The sequence below is a fragment of the Lagopus muta genome, chromosome 14 (genome assembly GCF_023343835.1).
Source record: "Lagopus muta isolate bLagMut1 chromosome 14, bLagMut1 primary, whole genome shotgun sequence".
NCBI lineage: Eukaryota > Metazoa > Chordata > Aves > Galliformes > Phasianidae > Lagopus > Lagopus muta.
This window is the reverse complement of record NC_064446.1, coordinates 1,773,413-1,792,162: the sequence shown is the minus strand read 5'-3', so window position 1 is coordinate 1,792,162 and position 18,750 is coordinate 1,773,413. Positions and strand designations below refer to the sequence as shown.

Here is an 18,750-nt window from a genome sequence, read left to right as displayed (position 1 = left end):
CACTGCAGCTCCCAGCACCCATCCTGCAGTCCCTGAGCCTCCCTACAGCTCTTCATGGCCCCTGAACACAACGGGCAGCACAGCATCTCCCCTTCGCTGCACGGTCTCTAGGCAACCCCGCACCCTGCACCAGCCAAAAAGCATTCCCTGCTCCTTCCCATTCTCTCCTGCTCTTGGCTGAGATGTGCCTGGGGGGTGCCCAGGGCTGTCCGTGTCCACCTCACTGACTGCAGAAATGGTGACAGGAGCGCTGCCCCCTGCATTGCAGACGCACACTGCACGCTACACTGCAGGCACCCAGCCACTGGAAACCTCCTCCCAGCGTGCAGACACTGCAGGGCCAGTGCCAGCTCTGCAGGGACTGTCCCCTCTGCACTGAGCCACACACTTCATCACCTTCTCCTGGCCACCAGCCTTTATGTCACCTGCTTCCCTGGCTGTGAGCAGACAGGGAGCCTTCACTGTATGTCCAAAAATCAGCATCCACAACATCTGCCATGGCACCCGCAGCAGCAACTCGCTCCTTCCATTCCTATCACTACCCTCCAAGCTCTGCACCCAGCCCGTGGAATGGGATGGGATGGATGGGACGGGATGGAATGGATGGGATGGGGTGGGATGGGATGGGATAGGATGGGATGGGATGGGATGGGACGGGATGGAATGGACGGGATGGGATGGGATGGGATGGGATGGGATGGGATGGGATGGTGGTCCTCCCACTACATGGCCAAATGCAAAATTCCTGCTCACTTGGAATCATGTGTCTCCTCAACAAGTGGAACATCCTGCGCCGGCTGCCCTGTTGCTTTCCAAGCCAGCTGCTCGCAGTCCCTCTATACCCTTGCTTGCCCATAGACAAATGCCTGCCTCAAGCTCTCCCTTGGCAGGTGGAAACACAGCTCTGCTTCTGAAAATGAAGCTCTGGCCCCAAAGCCCAGCTCCACTCTGCTCACTGGTCCTGCAAACACCATTTGTGCCAGAGGACAGATGCTCCCACCCCGCTGAGAGTATGCACAGCCATCCACAGGCACATTCCGGGTGGAAGGGAGGAGGAAAGCCGGCCATCCCCACCCTGCACATGGCCAGGGATAGAGGCAGGAAGCTGAGCAGGAGCACGATGTGGCTCTGCATCGATGCAAGCAAGACCCAGCAGTGAGCGTGCAAGCACACAAGCATGCGTGTGCACACGTGTACGTGTGTGCACAAGCACTGTAAAGGAGCACACCCATGCCTGCACCAGCAGAGCGCGTGCACCAGGATGGAGCTGGCACTGCTGCACTGCGCGCACACGCGTGTGCACAGAGCGACATGTGTGCGCGTGCCCCTGTCTCCATCACCGTGTGCTGGCATGGTATCACCCCACACAGGGGGCATTTGTGCCCTGCGGATGTGGGTCTGAGCCCACGCCGAGAGTCATCACCCCATTGCTTTGGAAATGTCTGCGCACTGAGGGCAGGGAGCATGAGGAATGAGGACCCAGAGGATGCCTGGCGGGGAGGCACCCAGCACAGGCTGTTTGCCCACGCCTGTTTGCATGAGGCTGGCGCTGACGTATCCGCCCTGCCTAAACCCAGGTGTGAGGATCTCAGCTAAAGGTAAAAGTCCATGTGTGGGGCCGTGGCTCTGCCGTCACACAGCCCTGAGTCACCAGAACCAGGAGCCCGGGGCAGGAAGGGAGGCACCCCAGGGTGCCCTGCACCCATGCGGTGTTCTCTGGGATAAAGGACTGGAGCCTGAACCCTGTGTTTCCACAGTGGAGGGAGCCCCCAGATTGGGGGGGCTGGAAGCAGAGTGGGGCCGTCACCCTAGAAAGAGGTGGCTGCAGGAGGAGGGTGGGAGCCAGGCACCTGGGTTCGCCAGGGGAACAAATCCTGCTTGGTGCTTGGGGTGGGGATGACACGCAGCAGACGTGAGAGCCCCGAGCAGGGTGTGAGAGAAGGAGGAAGCTCCACCATGGGGGAAAAGCACGTCTGTGCAGGAGGCAGAGGCTTCCCAGGGGCCGGTGCACAGCAGCGGTCTATTTTCCCATGGGATCTAAGGACCATCCCACACTTTTTTCTCTGGTGCCAGCCACCTTTTTCCGACCTGCTGGCAGAATACAGAGTGCTTAAAAATAAAAACCCCTCCCAAAACAAGTATTCCTCGGCACACACAATTCTCCCTGCGGGGAGAGTGCGAGAAGAGACCCGACCACATGAGAGAGGCGTTAGTCACGCTGCTTAATGCATGACTGGGAAGCTCTCGGAGGACAGTGGCATGCAAAATCCAACAGAATTCACTCATTCCCCCCCAAAAGACAAGCCCTAATGAGGGAGAGGCTATAAAGCACGGCTAATTCAAGCAACTGCTCCAACAAGCCTGCGATTCCCACAGCCTCTTGGCTTCGTTCCACAGTCAGCGGCTCCACATGGGGTTGGTTGCCGATGTCCGTCCCCCCCCCCCCCCCCCCCTCTTTCTGCTGCTGGGGGCTGATTGTACGGCTCCCAGCCCTGCTTAGGTCCCTCGAAATGCTGAACACCCAGCACCGATCCTCCCTCTCCCCCCCCCCCCCCCCCCCCCCGCCAAGCGCCGCTGCGATGTTCCAAGCCGGAGCGATATCCCACCCGATGCCAATCCCCGTGCATAGGGCTGACATTAAAGACGATACTGTCCCCAAAACGGCCACCGACGCTCCGACTCGCACCCAGCGCGCTGCTGGGTCGGACCCTCGCTGCTTTGCAGCACGTCCCGTGCCCAGCGCAGGGTTTCCTCCGGCTCCGAGCACTGCGGCTGCTCGGTGTTCGCTCGGCCCGAGCACCCGCGATGGGGACGGGCGCCCGCTTGGAGAGCTTTTACCCCAGAATTATTAATCGGGAGACGAGCGGTGAAGGAAAAGAGAGCAAAACCCGGGGTCCTCCTCCCGCTCCACATCACTGCAACTCGGGCAGGAGCAAGGCAGCGACCTGTCAGAGCCTCCCTGGGGGCAGCTTCCATCCTCCTCTCCGGCCCCTAAAATCCCTCCCCGGGATGCTGAGGGCTCCCGTACTGCTCAACTATCCCTCTCGCCTGGGGAGTGGCAGCGATGTGGCGGGGCCGGAGCAGCGGCAGGGCCGCAGGGAGCTGCCGGCAGCGGGAGCAGATCTCGGGAAGGACCGGGAGCGGCCCGGACTGAGGCTCCGCAGCACCGAACGCTGGGAACCGACAGCTCTGCGCCGTGCACGCATTGCACACGCACACCTCACACGCACATCGCGCGGACACCGGTGAAAAACACAGCCGGGAGCGCTCAGCCCGGCACACACAAGCAGTGAGCAAGGCTTTGCCGAGCCGCACGCACCCGCACCCCGCTGACACGCTCACTCACACACGCACACACACTCACACGCGCAGCCCCCGCTCCTCCACTCGCGAACCGCTCCTGGCGCACCGCCCGGCGACACGGGGACACAAGCGCTGCCGCCACAGCCGTGCCCCCCTCCTGCAGGCACCTGCCGACCGCCTCCCCGCTCCGCTGTGCCACGCACGGACAAACGGACACGGCCCCGCCGCCCACCCGCAACTTCTCCCGCTCCCACGCACCGCTTTCCCACGGCTGCAAACACCCTCGGATCGTGGGGAGGGGGTGGGATGGGGGGGGAGCAGACGCCCCTACAACCCACTCACCAAAGCGCACCCAAAAGGGGAAAAAAAAACCACCCCCGCGCCCCCCCACGGACACGCTCCCACGCTGGGGCACGGCTCCGAGTGGCACAACAAGTGGCAGCGCCCGCCCCGGCCGGCCCCAGCGATACCGGCAGCGAAACCAATCGCCCAGCCTTGAGCCCCCGGTGCCGCTGCCCGTGTCGTCGTCGTCGTCCCCCCACAACCACAGCCACGGCCCCGGTCGTGCGTGGAGCTCCCGGCCCCGCCGCGGTTCTTACTTGGATGCGGCCGGTGCTGCGCTCCGTGCCGGCTCCCGGAGCGCTGATCCAACGGCGTCTGCATCGCCTCCTCCCCGCCGGGACCGGGCTCCCCCCACCCCCCCGGCTCCTCCGGTTCGTTATCCACGGATGAAAACCAAAATTTCTTTTCTTTTTTTTTTTTTAAAAAAAAAAAAGGGGGGGGCAAAAAAAAAAAAAAGATTTTAAAAAAAAAATTAAAATTTTTCCCTTGGAAACCAACCCCCCCCTCCTCCCCGGGCCGGGATCGCGGCTCTCCGGCGGAGCGGCGGCGGCAGGGCTGGCGGCAGCCCCGGTGGGCAGCTCCGTCCGTGCCCGCCTCCGTTCCTCGGTGTGTGTGAGGATGTGCAAGGGAAGCGCAGCGCAGGCACGGCCCCTTCCCCCCCTCCCTCGCCACATCCCCGCTGCCTCCGCCTCTCGCCGCCGCCGCCGCCACGGGGAGGTGGAGCTCCGGCTGCTGAGCCGAGCCTCAGCCCCACCGGGCACCGGCAGCACGGCCGCCCGCTCTCGGCCCCGCTCCCAGCCTTGGCAGGGGCCGCAGCACACCCCCCCCCACCTCCCCTCCGGGACCCCTGATCCCGGTTTCTCACCCCGGGACCCCCCCGCTCCTTGTGTGGGTCGTGCGTCCCGCTTTACTTCCTTCCCACTGCTCCTATTTAATTATTTCTTTTCTTTATAGATTTGGTCATTCAGTCGCTTTATTCGGACCCGTAAGGAACGGGGACCGGGCTGGGGATGCATCTTCCCCCCCAGTGCTAAGTTTGCCCCTCAGCGGGTGCTCACACATAGCTCCATCCAGCGGTCCTCTCCTGCCACACCTGGCTGAATCACACTTTTATCGCCGGGTGCCAGGAACAGGGAAGCAGAGAACACCTGCGAGCTGCCGGCTGCCCTGGCGATGCCTTCACCCTCTGATTCGTACGACACACTTTGTGGGCGAGCATGAGTGCCAAGTGCGAGTCCCAAAGTGCAGCTGGGGCTCAGGGGGACAGCGCAGTCCCCAGGGAAACGACATCCCTCACCGCCCCTGAGCGCCCATCAGGGCTTGGTCTGCAGCCTGGCCTTGCTGAAGGCCCTGTGGGGCCGCTGGGCTGGGAACGGGTGCCCTATATGCACCCTGTGGCTTGGCACCCACCTGCTCTGAGAGTCTGGGGCCGTTGGGGCCGATGAACACAGAGATCTTTCAGCCAGGATGCTGGGAAGTCCTTCCCGATCCTCCGCAGCGCGAGGATGGGAGCAGCTGCCCGCTGAGCTACGCTAACCTGTTGCGCAGCTCCCGTCGCTGCACACATGCTCAGCTCGGCTGCGGTGACTGCACCATCTAGAGGCTGTGACGGCCGGCTCCGAGCACCCCTGGCTCAGGCTCAGCCCCGCATTTCCCCCGCAAAAAGCAGAGCTTGGCCCGCGGCAGGGCTTCTCTCCGCCGGACAGGGGCTGGGGAGAGGTTCTTTGAGGGGGGACTCCCCCTAAAAGCTGCGCTGTAATGAGCCATCCCTGTTCCTGTGGTCTTCTCCATGCCGGTGCGCGTGGAGATTTTTTTTCCGGGTGTTAATTCTCAGGAAGGGAATTTTGCAGAGGATACAAAGCGAGAGCCTGGGAAAGTGGAAGCCGACCGTGGATGGGCAAGGAAAGGGGCTGCGGGGTTCGTTGGAGTGAGACAGCAGGAGCTTAGCTTCGGGAAGGGAGCAGAGCAGAGCTCCCAGGGGACACAGCTTCGGTTCTCAGCTCCGACGGCCCTGAGAGGGAGGAGAGTGGGAGGAAGGGAAGAGAGAAGCAAATGATCCTGCAAGCCCTGGGCAGCGCTGTGTGCAAACTTCCACAGGGGCTGGGAGCAAACTTCATGGGGCATTGTGGCCAAAGGTTCCCGGCTCACTCCTGTTGCAGGCAGGTGATGTGCACTCAAGTGTGCTCCTTTTTGGAAAACGGGACAGGGATTTTGCTGTGTGCAGCCATGCTTTGAGAGGCAGATCCAGGCTGTGGGAGCTGGGGGTTTGTCTGCCTCCATCTTCCTGCTCTGAAGAAGTGGCCAGGCTCCTCTCTGCAGCCCTCCAGATAGGAGGAGAGCCCGTTGCCAGCATTGCCCTGTTCCATGTACTTATGCAAGTCACTGCCCTGTATACTTCAACTTACCCACTTCCTATCCTGACCAAGGAGAAAGCATCAAATCACCACTGTGGCCACTGCACTCTTGGCCAGAGGTATTTCAGCAGCCCAAGTGCTGCCCTGCGGTGCCGGTGATGCTGCTGTGCCATACCCAGCCCTCTCCTATCCGCTGCCATCCCCAGCCTGTCTCCCAGACAGCTGCTTGGCAGTGCCAGTGGGCATTGCTAGGAGAACAAAGCCTGCGAGGGAAAAGCATCCTGCTAAACCTCCAGGAAAGCGAGAAGAAAGGGAAACACGGAGAGCAAATGAACCTTACAAGAGACTAAATCCCCCTCCCCGACACACGCACGCAGCAACCTGGCTGCCGTCTGCTGCAAGGAGTTCAAAGGCTCCTCTGTTCCCTCTCATCAGCTCTAGGCTCCGCAGGAGAAGCAGCAGCTCGGATTTGGGCAGCAAATGCTAATAACACAGATGTTCTGACAATTTGCTTGTTTCTACAATTAAAAACAAAAGCTCCTCCGAAGCCAAATGCGCGGAAATGAGCACATTAAAGAACTTCTCCTCCTCGCGCCCCGCCGCCTAATGAAGGGCTGCGGGTTTGCGGAGGACGGGGTTCGATTTCGGCCCGATCTGGAGCGCACGTGGGATGCTGAGGGAGAGGAGCATCCCTGGACCACACTGCAGGGCCAGGGCTGAGCGACTCATGCGGCTGGGGTCTCTGGTTCCTCCGGGATGCTCTGTGCCCAATTATTGCAAGATGGTTTTTGTTACTGTTTTAACTCTTAGGATTTTTTTTTAACCTTGTTTTTCTCTCGGCTGCACTTTCGCTCACTCATTAATTTTGGTATTTTTCTCACGGTATATAACCCCTGTCACGGCTGCCATGGCAACGGGAGGGAATGTGCTCAGCGCTAAAATATCCTCTCAAAAATAACAAAAATAAGACAACAGAGGCAGCTTCTGTGGGCTGCTGCAAATGCAGAGCTGGCCCTGGCGCTGTGACGGCCGAGAAGGATCCTGGATGCCGAGGAAGTCCCCGAGCCCTGCAGTGCTCAGCCCCATCCTCCCCCCGTGCTCTATCGCCACTGGGCCAACGTCTTGAGGCTGAACATGGTACAGCCTCCAGAATTCATTTCTTCCCCCCCAAATATCACCACAAATGAAGAAGAGACGTGGAAGCAGCATGGAGAAGGGCTCTGGTGCCAGGGGCTGGCTGGCTCCAGTGGCTTTTTGCTCCTGCATGGATTGCAGGGGTGATGCCACCAGGTCTCAGGCACGGTGGCAGCTCGTCATGCAGTCCTGTTGTCTTTTTCTGACAGGATTACCGTGCTGCTCGAGAAAGGCAATTGTGTTGATATAGTACACCCGGATTTCTCCGAGGCATTTGACTTACTTCCACCTGACATTTTGATTAAAACTTGCATTATAAGGAATTAACAGGGCACATATTAGATGGATTAAAACTGCTTCCCCGGCAGATCTCAGAGGTAGTCGTTAATGGGCAGATATCTGCACGTAGAGCGATTTTACCTACGTCCCCCCAGGGACCAACTCTTCGTCCACCGCTATTAAACACTTTTATCAATGATGGAGATGAAGATATGAAATCTTTGCTGGTAAAGCTTGAAAATGACACCAGGAGCGATGAGATAGAGAGGAAGGAGGATGGTTTCCTGCTGAATCACCTGGTTAAATGGCTGGGGTGCATTTGGATACAGATAAACACCGGAATATATCTGGGTGCTAAGCCTGCAGGCTAGATCTTGGAAAGCAAGGACTCCAGGCATGTCTACACAGGCTGGAGATGGTTTCCAAACAAGCCAGCTCACCTGAAGCACTGCCAGTGTATCTGCCTCATCCAGCCTGGCAGATGAGTGCCTACAGAAGAGGTATTTAGGGGGCAGTGTGAACAGTTTCCCCCAAATGAAGCTGCTGTACCCAACTGCATGTGTCTGACCGCCAGCCCAGGGCCAGGGCTCTGCATCTGCACTGCAGGGAGGGACTGGGAGAGCAAGGCAGGCCTGATCGCAGCCAAGCCTAACGATGCAGTGCACAATTAACAAGGACGTCGTCAGATGATCTGAGGGTGTCCTCCCACATGGAGAGGACCCGTTAAATTCCACAGGGAGCTGCAACAAGGGCAGAGGCTGAAGAGAAGAGGCAGGTGGAGCCCTGAGCTGGAAGCCAGCTGCTTTGTGCTGAGAGCAATGGAAGAGCTTTCTCAGGGAGCACAGGGGATCACAGCATTGCTCAAACTTTTGCACTCAGATGAGATCTTTTTTTTTTAAGAAGAAATCATTTAATCCAGCTGCTGGGGGCTGCTGTGTGAATGAGTCGGGGCAAGCAGTCTCCCTGGATCTGGGCTGAATCTCCCACCTCCTCCAGCCTATGGCAGGTTGTCCATCACGCCCTGCAATTATTCACACAATGATTAATCGAATTCTTGCTTCAGGATTCAGATGGGCTTCTGTGGAGATCAGGAAGGCTCCTGTGGTCTCCACCCAGCATCTGCAGCAGGGGAGCAAAGCACATTAAATGTTTGTTCTCTTTTCTGAGACCATGCTGACTAGCTTGGTGCCCAGTGCCTGAGCTGGCCTTGGAGTTTGGGTTTCAGAGGAACTTTAGTGCTCTTCATAGAATCGCTGACGTTGGAAAAGACCTCTATGATCATCAAGTCCAACCGTCCCCCTACCACCAGCATTGCCACTAACCACATCTACACATTTATTGAACACCTCCAGGGACAGTGACTCCACCACCTCCCTGGGCAGCCCGTGCCAATGCATTACCACTCTTTCTGAGAATGTTTCCTAATATCCAACCTGAACCTCCTCTGGCACGACGTGAGGCCATCACCTCTCATCCTATCGCCGTTACCTCTCAGAAGAGCCTGACTCCCCCCTCACTACAACCTCCTTTCAGGGAATCACAGTGATCAATAAGGTCTCAGCATTAAACACTTTGCTCCCAGGGTTCCCTAGAGAGGTGTGGACCTACAGAGGCAGAAGGCAGCTCTGGGGGGCAGATTTCTGCAGACGTAGCCTTGCAAGACCCCAGCAGGAACTTCCACATCCCTGCTGCTCCTCTGGGCAGCAATCGGCTCCTCCTCCCTGAGGAGAATTCCACCCTCTTCCTGCTTTTGTTCAGCTGACCTCTCCTTGAAGGCCAGCCTCCAGCTGCAGCCCCGACTTGCCCACAGTGGCTGGTCTGGGGAGAGAGGAAGGAGAAAGGGAGAGGCTGCCCTCAGCCTCACTGCTGCGTGTCATAATGGAGTAGGGAGCCCTGGCCATTGCTATGGGGCTTGGGCAGGCCCATTGGGTGGCTGTCAGAGCAGGCCAGCCTCGGGTGATGGGCTGGTGCACTGTGAGGCTGGGGTTGAGGTTGAGGGCACCAGGGTGGGATGGAGAAGTGCTGAGGCCGTGCTGGCAGAGTCAGTGCTTTCCATCCCCACCAGAAGGGATGTGTGGCCCCACAGCCACAGTGTTTGCTGTCGGCACGGGGCTGTCATCTCCCTTATCTCTGCTCTCTGTTTGCTCTGCGATATCCCCAGGGCCAACACTCTTCCAGGGCAAAATCCAGAGACGCCAGAGTGAAACTCCAAGGGAAAAACAGTGCTAAACAAGTGACAAACAAGTTGGGCTGTGCTGGAAAAGCCAAACCAGCTCCCTCCCACCAAGAATGCAGTTCCCAGCAGTGGGAGCCCTGAGCAGTGGAGATGGGTGCAGTGGGCAGATCCGGCCTCATGCAGAGATAGCACGTATCTGTGAAAGAGAACCAACCTGAACCAGGAGCTCTGTGGGTCTGCAGCATGCAGTGCTCACATTGGGACCTTCACATAGGGCAGCCCCATGGGGTCATAGAATCATAGAATCATACAATCATAGGGTTTGTAAGGGACATCTTGGAGATCACTGAGCCCAAACCTGCTACAAGCAGGATCCCCAAAGCCCAGGAGCCCCCTGGCCTACATCAGATGGTTCACTTGAGGCCATTGGGGAGGCTGAGAAGCTGTGTGGGCAGGACAGTGAGACAGCAGCAGGGCAGTTTTGTGCAGAGCTGTGAGCAGGATGTGTCCTCAGAGACCAGACTTTGCCCATCCTGGTAAACAAATAGCATCGATTGCTCCAAAGCAATAACTGACTCAGTCATCCGTTTCTCCTGCTAACTGACACAACCTGCGGGGCCCTGAACTTTTGTATATTTATTTTAGGACAGAAGCATTAAAGGGAAAATATCAAACAACAAATAATCTACATGCATGCTGGCTTCCCAGCACTCTCTTCTCCCCTGGCTGCATGTGGGCCTGCATTCAGCTTTCCCCTCCAGTTGAGTGTTGTGGGTTTTGATGGAAGTTATAGGTTTGTGCAGCACCTTCTTGTGCAGGGGTGAATGCTCTTTTGGACATCTGCAACATCCCTGAATTATCCCCTGCTGTTTCTCTGCTGGTTGCCTTTTATGCCACCTCACTGCTAGCATGCAGCCAGTTAGAAATGCAGTAGAAAATCCCTGTGGCAGTAGGATTTTCCAACTGGGGGAGATTTCAGTCCTCAGGAGGAGATGCTGGAAGCCTGCTGAGCACACCAAAGCAGCCAGCCTGGGGATCTCCAGGACCTGGGTGTGGGAGCGGGTGCTGACCCAGTCCAGCAGCCCCATTGACGTACCAGGAGCTCCAGCTCCAGTGGCGAAGGCTCAGGCTGGCAAACAGCTTTGTTTCATCTCCAGAGGAAACACTTCAAAGCCACCTGAATGCTTTGATTTTGGAAAGGTTTTCATTCCTCTGAAGAGAAAAGAAGCTCCCTTGGCGTGGTGCAAAGGTCCCTGAGAGGCACCACAGCCCACGTGGGCATCCGCAAGGTGGTGGGAGATTGGGGCAGCCACCAAGGGCCTCGTGTCACCTCTTGCAGCATGTCACTGGTGGCCTGGCACGGGAAATGGGCTGCTCTGGCCCTGGGTAAATAGGGTGTCTGCTTCCAAGCACTCAAGAATTGTAGGGGATTTTTCCCTTTGCTGAGATCTGGGATGGAGAGCCAGGGGTGGGCTGAGAGCCAGGAGGAACACGAACTACAGGTGATGGGGGGAAAGGCCCTGGGTGCCTCCCTCTGTAGGAGTTGCTGGGGACAGGTATCACCACGAGGGCACAATCCTCCTATTACTGCTCCTGATGTAACCCTTGCTCCTTTATCCTGGCCCAGAGCAATCAAGGACTTTGTCACAAGAGCCTTCAAGAAGAAAAAGCCTTCTTGGTGTGTGGGAGCCCTTTGCAGCAAGAAGTGGGATTCATGTCCTTAGACAAATGGGGGGGAGTGGTTTGAATAACAAAATGCTCCTGCCCAGCTGAGGCTCCTGGAGAAAGCACCAAGAGCTGGCCAGCAGGGAGCAAGGAAACTCTCTTGGAAAGCAAGGCATTGAGGCCTTGAGGTTTGGAGATGGCTGTGAAGGACGTTGCAGGAAGCTGTAGGGTGAGAGATGGTTGCTCCCAGCCAGCAAACTCAGCTTCACCAAAACAACCACTCAGTGCAGGAGAAATGAGAGCAAAGAAAATGGGACAAGAGCAAAAAATGCTGCTGGGGTGATGGAGGGCTGTGTGTGCCAGGTATGTGTTGTCAAGCAAATGGCCAGATTAGCAGAGAAAGGGAAATCACTGGAGAGCATTGGCCTGGCTTGCAGCAAGGCTTTTTTAGGGAATCTGATCTCATTAGGTTTTACTCACCAAATTAAATCCCTTGACTTGATTACAGCAGAGTCACTCGGACTTGGAGCAGGTTGAAGGGCCACGTGCAAAGGGGCTGTGACCCCATTCCTCACCACGTCAGCCTGCAGGGAGCCCAGCACCAGCGCTGTGAGTGGCACTGATAAATCAGGGATGCTGCTGAGTCTGAGGATTACATTGCTGGAGCCAGAGTGGGCAGGGTTAGGAGGGAGTGAACTGGAGAAAAGCTGGGAGCAATGGCAGCAGCGCCTGGGAGACCTGCCCTACTTTTCCAACATTTAAGAACAGGGTCTCCCTCCTGTTTTCCCATCTTCTGTCCCCTTGGCATACGCTGTGGGGAGCTGCAGGGGATTTCCAGAGCATCGTCCCCCCCAGGCAGCCCGCAGTCCCTGCAGTGCCACAATGCTCCAGAGGAAAGTTCAGGAATGCCCCAAGGCACCAGGCAAGCAGAGGGGTCTCAAGGGAGGTGCTCACACTTCCTTCTGCCAAGCAAAATCCAACTCACAAACCTCATCCCCACCAGCTGTCTGCCTGTGCCCACCTTGTAATGGGTGGACACAGTGATTTGGGGGCAGGTGAGCTCCTGGGGGACTGGAGAAGGAGAAGAACATGGGAATTTTGCTGATGGGTCTCAAGGGCCTGAGGTTGCTTGCATGGTGCACAAAAGCTGATACAGAAAAGTATTTTAGAGTTATTTTAGAATATATATATATATATATATATATTTTAGCTTTTTTTCAGTCTAAGAATCGGGTATTTAAAACCCCATGGACCTTTTCATACTCCTCCACCTACTTAGGCAAGTGGGAGGGGAGGAAGTGACAAAATAGATCCTATAATACGTTGTAGTTTTGCAATCCTATTGTTAGCACTAGGAAAAAGAAACAAAACCAAACAATCACTTAACCCAAAACAGCACTGAGAGAAGGCAGCATGCCCAGCCCTGCCCTGGCTGGGTGTAGGCACTGCTGGCTCTTGGGTCATTTAGGATTTGGGCTTTGTCTCTTGTATTTCAGCCTGGTTCTCCAGGGAAATGAGAAGACTTTGGCTGGTGGTGAGCAGGGCAGGGTGCACATCCCTAGAGGTGTCAGCAGGGTGGCTGGATGATGCGAGGAGATGCAGGAATGCAGAGGATGGAGCCGCTCCCATCGCCTGTCCCCTGTCCATGCATGCACTGCAGCTCTTCCCCAAGTGTCCCCCAACAAGCTCTCAAGCCACCAGGCCATCCATCCTGGCCCCAAACCTGCCTCCACTTGCACTGCCTCACCTCATGCACCATGGAGGCATTAGATCCAGGGACAGCCTGCCCTAGAAAAGAGGAGCAGCTCTGCTCAAAGCAGCTGGCAATGGCAGCACAGGAACCCCTGCTCCTCGAGATTTCTAATTGAGCTTCTGCATAATTGTTCCAACCATTTCCTCACTCTGAAGCAAAGCTTATTGGTTTGCAATTCCTAGCACACCCCGGGGCCTTCTTCAAAATGTAGGCCCAGCATTTACTGCCCCCGGTCCAATAGTTGGAGGATGTGAATGCGTGTGTTATTGCTAAGAGCTTAGTCACTTGGATTTCAGCTCTTTGAGGACTCCAGATGTGTCATAGAGGCAGGGGGATTTGCTATCTTTTGTGTGTTCCAGCATCGTGGCTTCAGATCTGTCTGCTTTTAGCTTCCTGGCCCAAGGAGGATGCATCTGGGGTTGCATCTTCTCCTGCACAAATATTTCAGTCTGGGATGCTCCTGCTTTGATGGAATGGACCCACAACTCTGTTTCACCTCCTTGATGCCTCCATTTCTTCTGCATGTGTTGCACTGGCTGTGTGTGCCCTCAACCATCTCTGCTTCCCAATCTCTATCCCACATTTATCTGCGTTTGCTCTCTCTGTTCGCTCTCTGGAAGTTAAAAACTATTTTCTCAAGAGCATTTGGCTCAAACGATTCAGCATAAAAGCAACATGAACCTTTCCCTTTTCTCTTCTCAGTTATCCCAGAAGCTCAGCAGGCTCAAGCTGGCACCCTTTCTCATTTCATTCTGCCTTCCCCAGCTGCACAGGGCCAGGCTCACTTTCCAGCACCCAGGAGATGTGCTGCAGCCACAGCCACTCTTCCTTCTGTCCCTGTCCCCTGCACTTGTGTCATTGCAGGAGTCACAGCATCCCCAAGAGACAGGATTGGAGATAGCAAAGTCCTGTGTCTGAGGACTGTTCCCAACAGGGTTTTGCTGTCTTCTCCCATTTCCACAACCTTTTGTGGAAGGATGCGAAGTGCTGAGCTTCAGAACAAGAGCTTGGGCAGAGTGAAGGGTTCCCAGGATGGGAAGAGCAGATAAGTCAGCTGGGGAGCACCAGCTGTCACTGAGCAGCATCTCCAGACAGAGATGGACGTAGCAGACCATCGGTGCCATGATATCTGCTGAGCAAGCACACAAGGGGCCTGGCTCCACTTGCACTGCACAGCTCTGCAATGAGCTGCTGAAGACATGAGTTTACTGCAACTTCCCAGATGGCTTCAGTTAGGAATGCATCCTTGGTAGGGTCATGGAGGCATTTAGGGTCAAGGTACATGATGGAGTAACACAAGATTGAGTCTTCACCAAGCTCCCTATGAGGCTTGGGAGTGCAGTGCTGTGAAGCCCTGCGCACTGGGACCACGTGGGCTGGCCATGAGCTGATCACATCCTGATGCTGCTGTTCACAGGAGGTTTGCACACCAGAACCTTTCCCCATCATCTCTCCTTGCCTTCTATCCCCTTCACCTCCAGATGTTTGCAGCTGTGGATTGAATGGTGCTGCTGGTAGCTGCTTGAGTGGGCTGAGCCTGTCACCATTGCTGGAGCTCCTGGTGCTCCTGCCCAGGCAGAACCTCTTGAGTGCCTCCAGAATTGATGAATCTCCCAGAGGAGCCCTGAGCATCCTGGCCAGGACACAGCCTGCTTTCGTGCAGGCCCAGGCAGGAGTGTTCCCTGGGGCTGGCAGGATGCAGCCATCACCATGAAGGTCTCTCCAGAGCTCTGGGGCAGGACAAACACACAGCTGTGTTGTGATGCTGCCTCAACAGAGGAGAACAGCAGCAGCAGGCCTGCACACTGCTATGCAGTAATATCCAAATCTGCTTACTGTCTGCCGCTGTGATTGAAGGAGTTTCTGTAATAATGTATTAGCTAAAGCTTCCAGATTATCCCAAAAACATCAGCTTTAACAAAGGGGTAATGCCTCCTTAATCCCCACATGATCCCCGTTCCCAGTCTCTGCAGGACATTAATTCACAGCTAATACACAGACTCCAGGCTGGCTGCTGCCATGGGCTGCACCCATGGGCCTGGGCCAACTGACCACACACTGCTTCCCTGGGCTCCCTGTGGGATGCTGAGCTCTGCAGCTCCTGAGCAGCTCTCCTGAGTCTGCCAGCTGCCGTTCATCACAGGGTGCTGGGTGGGACAGCCTGGGGAATGGAATGCATGGGGACAGATGGTGGTGCTCTGCTCCCAGAGCTCTTCAGGCTGTCCCTGGCTCAGGGCACGTGCAGCACAGCTTCCAGAAATGACAAACCTCTCACCTGCTGTTGCTACCAAAAGCAGATCCAGCAGCTGGGAGGTGAGCGTAGAAAGCTGCATCCCATGCAAGCACCAAGGCTTCAAAGAGCTTCATCCTTCCCTGTTCTTTGTGCCAGAGAAGCTGTGGTCTGACTGCTCCTGGGAGAAGGTGCTAAGAAAAAGGACAGTGAGGGGCTGCAGGTCCCAGACCCAGAAGGAAAGCGGCGTGAGGCAGGAGCTCCATGGGGACCATGAGTTGCCTGTCCCTCTCAGCAGGGTCACAGGAGCCATCCTGCCCTGCTGGCAGGTGGGAAATCACCATGGAAATCTTTGCTGTCAACCTGGGGCTGCTGAGCCCAGGCCTGCAGCTGTACCCTGCTCCCTGCTGCTTCCAGCCCAGCTGGAATGGAGCTGGTCCAAGCAGAAGTCCTTGATGAGAAAGTTCACAGCCTTTTCCTCCTGCACCCCTCCTTCTTTTCCTCCAGGCCCAGCTCTGTGAGCAGAACTGTCTGGAGCTGAAAGTATTGATGGTGTGTTTTGCTCCAAAATCTGCTGCTCAGACAGCTTGAAAGCAGAGATTCTGGCCTGCAAACTGTAGTTATCTGGTGGTAACACCTGGTTGGCGCCAGCCAGATATACCGACAGGCTTTTTCCTGCATGGTGGAGGATCCCCTCCATCTTCACCTGCAGGGACACGGTGACAGGTGGCAGGGGAAGGGAGGAACAACGGGATTTCACAACCATGAGCCTTGGGTGGGTGCTGTCCCTGGTGAAGCACTGAACGAAGCCATGGCGCAAAGCAAGGGGCAAGCAGCCCCATCCACTGTGATAGAAACATCAGAAATGGTGGCAGTTCAGGCACACGTGGGAGCAGCAGCCACACAAACATCACAGCGATGCTCCCCAGCTCTCTGGGCCGGACCAGGTGGGAGCAGCATACATTGCCTTGTAGGGTGTCCCCAAGGCTGCAAATGGAGTGCTCGGGGTCAGGCTCCATGGGGATGCAGAATGAGCTGGGACGGACACATCCCACCCCATCTGCTGAGGCCAGCAGCGTCTAGGTGAGGACCTGAGCACAGCTCAGCTGCAACCTTTGGGCAGGCTTTTCCCACCGCCCTCTTTTTGAAGTGGAAATCGGCAGCTACCTCAAAGGGCTTTGCGATGGCTGAATTCAGCAGCAGGTGCCTTTTGCAGATTTCTCCTTTCTCACCAATTACCTTTCTGGTATCCACGGTTACTGCATCTTCCTGCAAGGGTAAAGCTTCTCCTGCTGCTCGCCCGGCAGCCAGCAGCTGTGGGGCATTGCTCCAGACCTGGCAGAGATTCGAGGATCTCCATGCAAAGCATCTTCCCTGCTTGTCTCCAGCACCTGCCTGCTCCAAGGTGCAGCCCAGCATACAGAGGACATGCAGACATCTGCCTCCGCTCCGCTGTGTGCATACAAACACCCTTGTTACCGAGGCACCGGGGCTGGCTGAGCTGAGAAAACATACACTGGGATCCATGGGAAGCTCTCCTCCATGCAGGAACACAGTTTGGACGTTCTGAGCCCAAATGCCAACACTTTGGCAGAGATTTCACCCTCATTTCTTCCACTATAATGCGGGAGAGCCACCCACAGCAGTGCCACCAGCAACAGAGCCTTTGAAGTCAGGCTTTTGGTAATTTTGGGCTGCAGGAGCTGTCATGGGGTCACACTGGGAGTCCATTGCAGACCAAAACCAACCTCACCACGTGCCTGCAGGAATCAGAGCCCTGCTGCATGCTCCCCATCTTGCTGAGGTGGCTGCCCATGTCTGGATGCTCCCTAGCATTGCAGCACTACAGGAAGACACCTGTGGTCTTGCACCCAGATGCATGCATGTGCACAGTATGCAAGCACACCTTTCACCCTAGAGCAAGCAGCAGATTGTCCAAGGCAGCAAACCCTCCAAAAACCCTCCTGCTCAGCTCCAGGAAACATCTCCACAGTTCTTTTTGACAACTGCTTCCCTATTGTTTTCTCCACTCCCTTCCCTCCTCTTTCTTGCAGTCAGCACTAGCTAATGCTCCCCTGCCTCTGCTCCAGCTTCATCATGCTAGCATGAGGAGCTGCAGCACAGTGCTGGGCAGGTGCCAGCTTCTGAGAGCTCTCAGGGACCCATCAGAGCAGAGCTGCTGCAATTGAGCAGATAGGGGCTGGAAGGGGACATGCACGTGTTGGTGTGCTCTGCTCTGTGCCTGGTGTAGTGCAAAATGAGGGGCACGTGGAGATGCAGGGAGATGGAAGGAATAGCAGGATGCTGGAGCTGGAGGGAACCGCAAGGGGCCGGTGTGGGAAGAGGGTCCAAACAGAGTGTAGATACATGGAGGATAGGTAGAAGATGCACAGCTGGAGTTGGCATCACCAGCACACAGGGCCTATGTCAGTTCCTGAGCAGAATGGAGACAGACATGGGATTCAGGAAGCTCAGTTCTTCACTCTGCATCAGGTCTTTGTGTCCTGCCCTTCCAGCTGAGCCACCCAGCTGGGCCAGGGGAGCCCTTGGCACCTCTCAGCTCAGTGCCACCACTCCTGCTGTGCAAGCAGCCTAATTACAAATACTTTAATGACAAATAAATGCCACATGCTGCCCACAGCAAGAGGAAGTGGAAAGCTAAAAATACCCTCCCCTTATGGCTGCCAGCAAACCCCAGTGGGCCACCTGCTAGCGGCAAGCCAGCAGCATCCAGAGCAGAGGCAGCACCCATAGCATGCTCAGAAAGAGAGGAGCCTTGAGTTGAGCCTGGTGCTGTCAGTGAGGGCTCCACGTGCAGCCTGGCTGCTGGCAGGCATTGCCATGGGGATGGGGAATGATGCTCGCTGTGCTGTAGGAGCATCATCTGCACTGCAGGTGGATAAACAGAGCCCCAGGGGCAGAAAGAGAGTGTGGAGATGTTCTGGGGGTCTGTGTGTGGCTTCTTTGGTGGCTCATGGTGTGGGACCCACATCAGGGCATACTCAGGTGGAGGACACAGGGGCCACACGCTGCCTCTCAGCCAACAGAAGGGAAGGAGGAGGTCCCTGCAGGACCCATCGCAGTGTAAAGAGCATGAAAGTAGAGAGCATCCTCCTGCAGCTTGCTGCCTGCCCTCCTGGCTCTGGAGGGATCTGCCCACTCAGCTCAAATGATGAGGGACAGGAAAGGAGCAAGGCAGGAGAGCCATGACTCCGTTCCGAGCCATCGGAGATTTGAAGCTTGTCAACACTGCAGGGCAGATCCTTGCCCTACTGTTACTGCTTGCCAGTGCATTACATGCCTGCTGCTCTTCACACCAGACCCATGCAGCCAGCCTGCTCTCAGTGCCTGTGCACAATCAGGGGCATCTCACAGGCCCTGTGCATGCAGCCCCCTGCAGCAGCTCTGTGTGCCATCCCTCGGCTCAGGAGGGATCTTTCTGGGCCATGCTTTGCTCCCAAATGAGACCCTTCATCCTTGTGCCCCTTCTGTGCCGCCCTATGGATTCAGCATT

The 18,750-nt window shown here is 56.4% G+C and overlaps 1 protein-coding gene across 3 annotated transcripts in view; it reads right to left on the bottom strand.

The window, feature by feature from the left end:
• PCDH1 (protocadherin 1) overlaps positions 1-5,148 on the bottom strand; it is a 47,179-nt gene extending 42,031 nt beyond the window's left edge. For 2 of the 3 annotated variants that reach the window (XM_048960943.1, XM_048960945.1), the window contains exon 1: positions 3,903-4,266. In XM_048960943.1, coding sequence (XP_048816900.1) covers positions 3,903-3,966 — 64 coding nt within the window. In that variant the 5' untranslated portion in view covers positions 3,967-4,266. Of the gene's footprint in view, positions 1-3,902; positions 4,267-5,055 lie in introns of those variants that run through there. The other variant, XM_048960944.1, reaches the window with a different exon arrangement.
• Positions 5,149-18,750: the final 13,602 nt, after the last annotated feature.